This window comes from Danio aesculapii, chromosome 15, assembly GCF_903798145.1.
Source record: "Danio aesculapii chromosome 15, fDanAes4.1, whole genome shotgun sequence".
In the NCBI taxonomy this organism is placed as follows: Eukaryota; Metazoa; Chordata; class Actinopteri; order Cypriniformes; family Danionidae; genus Danio; species Danio aesculapii.
In genome coordinates this window covers 274,381-281,880 of record NC_079449.1, presented here as the reverse complement: position 1 = coordinate 281,880, position 7,500 = coordinate 274,381, and the positions used below count along the sequence as shown (strand labels likewise).

The following is a 7,500-nucleotide window of genomic DNA, read 5'->3' as shown; positions in this document are numbered from 1 at the left end:
GCTGTCTAATGGATTCGCGCACAGACCCACAGAAGCTATGCAGAACCGCTGGAGCGGCCTGAGCACAGGTGACACACACACACACACACACACACACTCCTGACATCATCTGAGTGATAGTGTCATCTGAACATCATCTCTTTTCCACAGAAACCAGCAGAACACACACAACCTTCTTAGGATACACACCACTAAGGTGACACACACACACACACACAGGAAATTAGACCAAACATTTTAAAGGTCACTTATAATAATGTGTAGGGTGTAAAGCGGATTATAATAATTGTGTGTGTGTGCGTGTGTGTGTGTGTGTGTGTGTGTGTTCAGTCTGTCGAGTCTGCGTCCTCCAGAGGTCGAAGGTCAGCGGCTGCAGGGCCTTATAGAAGGAAACAAACGCTGGCTGGAGGCACAACGGAAGAACCACAATATGTATCCTTACACACACACACACACACACACACACACAGTCACTCTCACACACACAGTCACTCTCACACACACAGTCACTCATTTGCATATACACACACACATTCACACTCTCACTGTCTCGCACTAACACACATACACACGTTCACACACTCTCTGTACCACACACACACAAACTAACTTGTATACACACGCATATTTCCATGATGTACTCCCCTTCTCACACAAACACACACTCTAAAACTCACACACAATCACTTACAAACTCAAATGCGTACACATATTTCCACACACACACGCACACACACACATACATACATAGTCACTCATTTGCATATACACACACACTCACTTTCTTACACAAACATACACTCTGTAATACACACACACATTGCCACTTACACACACAAACTCACCTGCGCATACACACACATATTCGCACACTCACTGTCTCGCAGTCACAAACACACTTGTGTACACACACACACACACGCATATTTTCACATACCCGCGCAATTCTCATGCAAACACACGCTCTATAACTCTCACAAACACAGTCACTTACAACCTCAAATGCGTACACACATATTCCCACACTCACTGTCTCACACAAACACACACACTGTCACTCTCGCACACACACAGTCACACATTTGCATATACACACACATATTCACGCACTCACCTTTTAACACAAACATAGACTCTGTAGCACACACACAGTGTCACTTACACACACAAACTCAATTGCATATACACATACATATTCGCACACTCACTGTCTCGCACTAACACACACACACACACACGCACACACATACATTTACACACTCACTGTCCCACACACAAACTCACTTCCATATGCACACACACATGCATATTTTCATGTATTCATCTTCTCACACAAACACACTATATATCTCTCTCTCACACACACACACACACACACACACACACTTTTCTGTTGTTTTCCTGAGCGTCACACACACAGTCCTCTGTTCCCGAAGCTCAGATCAGCGTCCGGCGGCAGCGGCGGCGGCTTCATTCAGCTCAGCCTCGACGACAACAACCAGATTAAAGTTCATCATTTCTGAAGCGCAGCAGAACAAACACACTCCACACACACACACACACACACACACACGCACACACACACACACACACACACACACACACACACACTCCACACACACACACACACACACACATCTGCGCAATGTTTCCCACACACACCACTGCGTTTCTGAAGCACCAGCGCTTTTAATCTCTACATTTATACCTCCACACTGCAGTTTTGTCTATAGCTGTGTTTATAGCTGTGTGTAATGACCTCATTTATACAATATTTTTGTAAACCATTAAAGGACTTTAATATTCTTCCAGGAGTAGTTTATGGTTTGAGTTTGTCCTGACCTGATTTGTAGATCCCTGCTGAAAAAAACAGCTTAAACCAGCCTAGGCTGGTTGGCTGGTTTTAGCTGGTTGACCAGGCTGGTTTTAGCTGGTTTTCCAGCCTGGTCTTAGCTTGGGAGCCCAGCCAAAACCAGCTATGTCCAGCTTAAACCAGGCTGGTCAAGCTGGTTTTTGCTGGATTTAGCTGGTAATTTTCCAGCCTAACCAGCTAAGACCAGGCTGGAAATCAGCCTGGATATGGCCAAAACCCCTCTAAAACCAGGCTGGTCGACCAGCTAAAACCAGCCAACCAGCCTAGGCTGGTTTAAGCTGTTTTTTTCAGCAGGGTATTGGTGAATTAACACTTGTTTAATCATTGTGTGTTGTTTCTTCTCTTTTGAGTCCAGCAGAACGTTTGTTCATTCTAGAGTTGTGTATTGGTTGCAGTAAGGTTACTCTGCAGTAGTATAACAGCTATTCCAGAAACCAGAGGAATGCTGTTCACATACTATAAACTGATGCAGTTTTGTAGTTAATGTTCATCCACAAATATTGATTTAATATGAACTGCTCAATGGTTTCACATATACCGTATTTTAAAATTATTAAAATGGCAGACCAAAACATAAATATTAGTGTTAGTTCTACGGTGACAAAACTGGCATATAGGTGCGATTTCATATTAAATTGGTTAAGTTACTATTAAAGCGCTTAGTTTGAACGGGGTCACGTGTCAGAAACCGCGCCAAAAGCCGTTGACTGTCTGAGAGGAGCCTGCGGAGAGCCTGACTGGAGTTCCTCTGAGGTAAACGCTTTTATCTTTAACCTTTACTAACTATAGACTAAAACCAACCATATAACATATAATAATGGTATAACGACGTTTGGGTGTACCTCAACCTACGGTGAATTCAAAACAAACACGACTGAATTAATGCTGGAGTTATTTAAAGTATTGAAATCACGGCGAATTATTATTTAGAAATATGAAACTATAACATCATAATCTCGTATTTTAAGCAGTCTGTTTCCCTTATAGTCATGTCATGTGTGATGATGATAAACATTTGTTTTAGTTTATTGTATGTGACGATGTAACATTGGAACGTTTATGAAAACCTAACATACATCCACAAATACTGATTTGATACGAACAATGACTTCACACATATTTTTTAATTAATTAAATGAGAGAACAATAACAAATGTGCGTTGTTATTATTGCTACGCTAACAAAACTGGCACATATGTGTGATTTTATATTAAAGTATTATAACTGGGTTATTAAAATGCTTAATATGAATGGTATCGCGTGGCAAAAACCGCGCCAAAAGCCGTTAAAAGAACTGGCTGAGAGAAGCGCGCGGAGAGCCTGACGGACTCTTGAGGTAAACACAGGTTAACCTTTACTAACTATAGGCTATTAACCAACCATATGACATTCAATAATGCTATAATGACATTTGGGTGTATCTCAACCAACAAAATAAATACGACTGAATAAATGCTGGAATTACATCACTCAAAGTCTCGAAATTACGGCGAATTATGCCGAAATATGAAAGAATAACATCCTAATCTTGTATATTTCGCAGTCTGTTTCCCTTTATAGTCATGTCATTTGAGATGATGATAAACACTTTTGGATGGTTTTATGGATGTTTAGAATGTGACAAGGTAATGTTAAAACGCGACAACGTTTATGAAAACCTACATAACATTATATTACTATAGTAAGTACTGTAGTGCTTTTGAACTATACTATAGTAAAGTGTATCGTATTTATTATGTTATTTACAACTTATGAATACTACATGATACTATAGTATTACCTGTAGTGAACTGACAAACCTGTAAACACTAGCTGGCTACGCCTTCGTTTTTAGTACAGTAAGCTGGTGCAGTGCAGTATTATTTTACATTATATACAGTTGTAGAAAAATACAGTATTGGTTAATTATTTTACTATAGTTGTGTCACCATAGCAACTTTAGGATTAACAAACCATAATTCAAGTACCTTATTATAGTACTGTTCAAAAGCACTAGTTTTTAATTACTATAGTATTTTTCATGTGGATCTGCATTGGTGCTTCTACACGGTGTGAAGCTCAATCCAGTCTGCAGACTTGATGATGTATGCAGAATCTGTAGTTTGTAACTTGCATATTAGCACAACAGAAATAATTCTAGCTTATATCTGATCTCCAGTGAATCGCTTCCTATTACATCGACATTCATCGTGAATAATCATTGATCTAGCTCAAACAAGCACTGAATTGCAGAATTCCCTGAATTTATTTAGCAGTGGTGTAACGCTACCTGATTCAGCAATACTGACTGCTCGCTCTGTAAAGCTGATTTGACAAAACTGGACTGTATAAAGCGCTCTAGAAATAAAGATGGATTGTATTGTGTTTGTCATGAAGTAAAACACACGATCACAACTATCGTAACAATCGTAAAAATTCTTTATTCAGTAATCATTCCATAAAAACATGATCTGTAATTGTTTAAGACAGTGCAAAGTTGATTTTGTCATCATGAGATCAGTGAAGCAGCTCGGCTCGGATTTACCAACACGGTCCAAAACCACAGACACGGAAGGCCACAGACGGACACAAACGCAAAGAAAAAACATCGACTCCACCGTTACAAAAATGCATTGAGATTTGCAGGGCAGGACTGAAGCGATTAACACGTTACATTAACCGTTAACCTCGCGATGAGGGGAGGAGCTCTGGCAGTTTGACTGGCACATTCACTGTCCTATCAGAGTGAGGCTCCTCCCACACAGTCTCTGACTGGCAGGAAAATACATTCAGGCAGCGAGGCTTCTCATTGGCTGACAGCCCCGGTGCTGCTCTGTGATTGGCTCGGTCCATCAGAAGACGTATATTTTGTCTCTTTGAACTGAGTCGAGGTCGTCGTCCATAGTGAGCAGAACCTGCGACAGACACATGTGTTTGTTAGCATATAGAATACACAAGACGTGTCACTCGTGTTGTTTTTAATGGGGAAACAGTCAATACAAATACAATACAAATTCAAAACATAACTAACGTCCTATGCTAATGAGAGAGATGCTGGTCACCAGTGGGTGGGGCTTTCCCCCTCTGATAACCCGTATAAAGGGAGAATGTCAATCAAAGTGTTCCTGTTTTCATTTGAACAAATACACTCAATAATGTTTTACCATTAGAGGCTGGAGAGACTCACACACTGCTGACACACACACTACTGGTGTGAAACCCCTTATAAAAGAGATTTCTGCATGATAGGTGCCCTTTAAGTGGCATTATTCTTATTGGCTGTGCTGTTTTGGACTCACCAGGAAGGATCCAAACATGGCGATGGAGGACAGGAAGTGCCAGATATCGTGATCATCGAAGAAGGACAGCAGGATGCACTCGCGGTTGTGCTCTCGAGATTCAGCGGGAGTTTTCTGCACACACACAGTTTGATCTGGTCAACATGACGGTGTACAGGTACATGAGCTCACTTAAAGAGTGACCCCTACACAAACTAAGGAAAAACAATTGACTCTACGCTAAGCCCCGCCCTCCTTAGTTACTGTTGCTACGCCTGTCAAGCTTTCATGCCTGCAACATCTATTACAATGTGTTTGCGCCGGTGTCAGACATTGCCAAGGATATAATGACTCGTTTTTGGCAAACAGGTGAGATATCTGAGAAAGCCAGACAAAAAGGTCTGCAGTATGCGTTACAGGGGTATATCCACCACATAATAGGCACAACATAATAATTTAATCAAAATCAAAGCTAGCTTAGCCTAGCCGCCTCATACGCTGAGCATTCAACAGCTTAGTTCATGCACAACAGGAGAGGAGACATTTACAAATAATCAAATAATAAACTAATTAAACCGTGATTTCTCTTTAGTGTTGTGCAATGAAATATAGCGTTACTAACCGGCGAGGAAACACACATGGACAGTCACTGGCTTCTACATAATTCATTTATAGAAAGAACAGCCAGAAAGAAGACATTGTGGAATATTAGCATCATTTACCCATAACAATGTACACCTATCACTGTCTGTACAGATGTTTGCGTGCTCTTTATCCAGCTTCTGTTCTAATTTACAGTTCAGAAAGAAAGAAATGAATTCAAATGCAAATTAAAGTATAAATAGCAGAAGTGAACAAATCAATCTTCCCTACCAGCAAATATTAATCCCACACCAAATCTAAACGCAGACACTAACCTGCTATAACATCGTCACCAAAACATCAGTGAACTGTAGCTCTGACATGGACATCGAGGCTAATAAATGACTGATAAACAGCTGCGGGTGAAGTATATTGATGGCTAGAGCTCCGTTTGTGATCACATCTCTGCTGTGTGCTGTTGATATGTCATTTCAAATATTCGCAGCTTGAAACAGATGGAAATATGATTCCTATTAGTATGCCTACTATGGTGAGAGCTTAATCGGAGCAGATAATATCGAGCGGAGAAAAAAGCAAAAGACCGCTGGGAAACAGAATCTGCTTTGTGTTTTTGTAGGAAACACAGTTCAGATCTGTGTAGGGTCAGAGGTGTGTGTATTATTGCTGTCGGTCTATCACTGATTGTGTCAGGAATATCAAAACAGAACTAAGTTAACTCCGCTCCTTTAGCGCCCTCACAGAGCTTGATGCACGCTGGCGTTTCTCCTCTTGGGTTTTAAGTTTTGAAAAGGGAAATATTCCACCATCCTGTCCAAACTTTTAGGATAGCGGGTGTCAGATTTGCACAATCCATATGCACAACGCTATGGCCCGTTTCCCTCGCTCGAAAGGTTAACAGAGCTGTGCGTATCTACGGTTGCTAAGCCACGATTGGTGGGTGGCGGTTTTTGGGTGTGGCTTAGCGAAGGGTCAATTCTGTCTTTAATTACTGAGTTAAAACGTATATCTGAGCGTTTATATACTGCGCATGGGCCGGTATAAGATTCTGACGGTATGATAACCTTGGACAAAATATCACAGTTTCATATTGTGATTACTACTCTTAATATTTATTCTTTTTAAATGTCTGGGTAAACTAAAACTTTTCCCCTTTTGAACATGATATATTTTATTGTGAGAAACATTTATAATATTTTGGAGCAGTAAACGTGTCAGGCTGAAGGAATCATTGACTTCTGCTGTCTTCATTTGGTTCAAGAACAATTTAAAACAGCATCTTTCTGCTGGAGATACTGCTGTCCTAAAAATAAAAAGGTAAATATAAAATCATACACATACTTTAGTAACGGTATTGGAGAATATTTTAATGGTTGTAAAACCTCTTTTTAAAAACGTTTTGAAACCGAGGTACACCTTGAGAACGGTCATCGCCCCATGCTCATTATATACTGCTGCTCTCTGACGATCTGAAGTGATTCTGTTATCCTCACGGTTAAATCATTCAGGATTAAAGAGTCTGCTAAATGAGTCAATATAAATGTGTTTTAAATGTGTCCTCTTGACTTGTTTTAAACCATATTGAGTGTTTTAATCTGTTGAACATATCTGTGGATATTTTGAAGAATGCTGGAAACTGGTAACCATTGACTTCCACTGTGTTTATTTTCCTACTATGAAAGTCAATGGTTACCGGTTTCCAGCATTCTTCAAGATATCTTCTTCTGTGTTCAACAGACTAAAAAGCACTCAGTGTGGTTTGAAACAAGT

At 40.3% G+C, this 7,500-nt stretch overlaps 1 protein-coding gene and 1 long non-coding RNA gene across 5 annotated transcripts in view; one reads left to right on the top strand and one right to left on the bottom strand.

Moving 5' to 3' along the window:
* Positions 1-1,567, top strand: part of LOC130241864 (uncharacterized) — a 5,144-nt gene extending 3,577 nt beyond the window's left edge. The window contains exons 3-6 of the long non-coding RNA XR_008838908.1: positions 1-68; positions 151-196; positions 331-432; positions 1,421-1,567. The exon at positions 1-68 is cut by the window's left edge and continues 170 nt beyond it. This is a non-coding gene — a long non-coding RNA (uncharacterized LOC130241864). The remainder of the gene's footprint in view (positions 69-150; positions 197-330; positions 433-1,420) is intronic.
* A 2,706-nt stretch (positions 1,568-4,273) lies between these two features.
* The window catches only part of sidt2 (SID1 transmembrane family, member 2), a 28,609-nt gene continuing 25,382 nt past the window's right edge, over positions 4,274-7,500 (bottom strand). For all 4 annotated transcript variants that reach the window (XM_056473411.1, XM_056473408.1, XM_056473410.1 and 1 more), the window contains 2 exons: positions 5,152-5,265; positions 4,274-4,767 (listed from right to left, as the gene is read on the bottom strand). In XM_056473411.1, the coding sequence (XP_056329386.1) occupies positions 4,705-4,767; positions 5,152-5,265 (177 nt within the window). In that variant the 3' untranslated portion in view covers positions 4,274-4,704. The remainder of the gene's footprint in view (positions 4,768-5,151; positions 5,266-7,500) is intronic.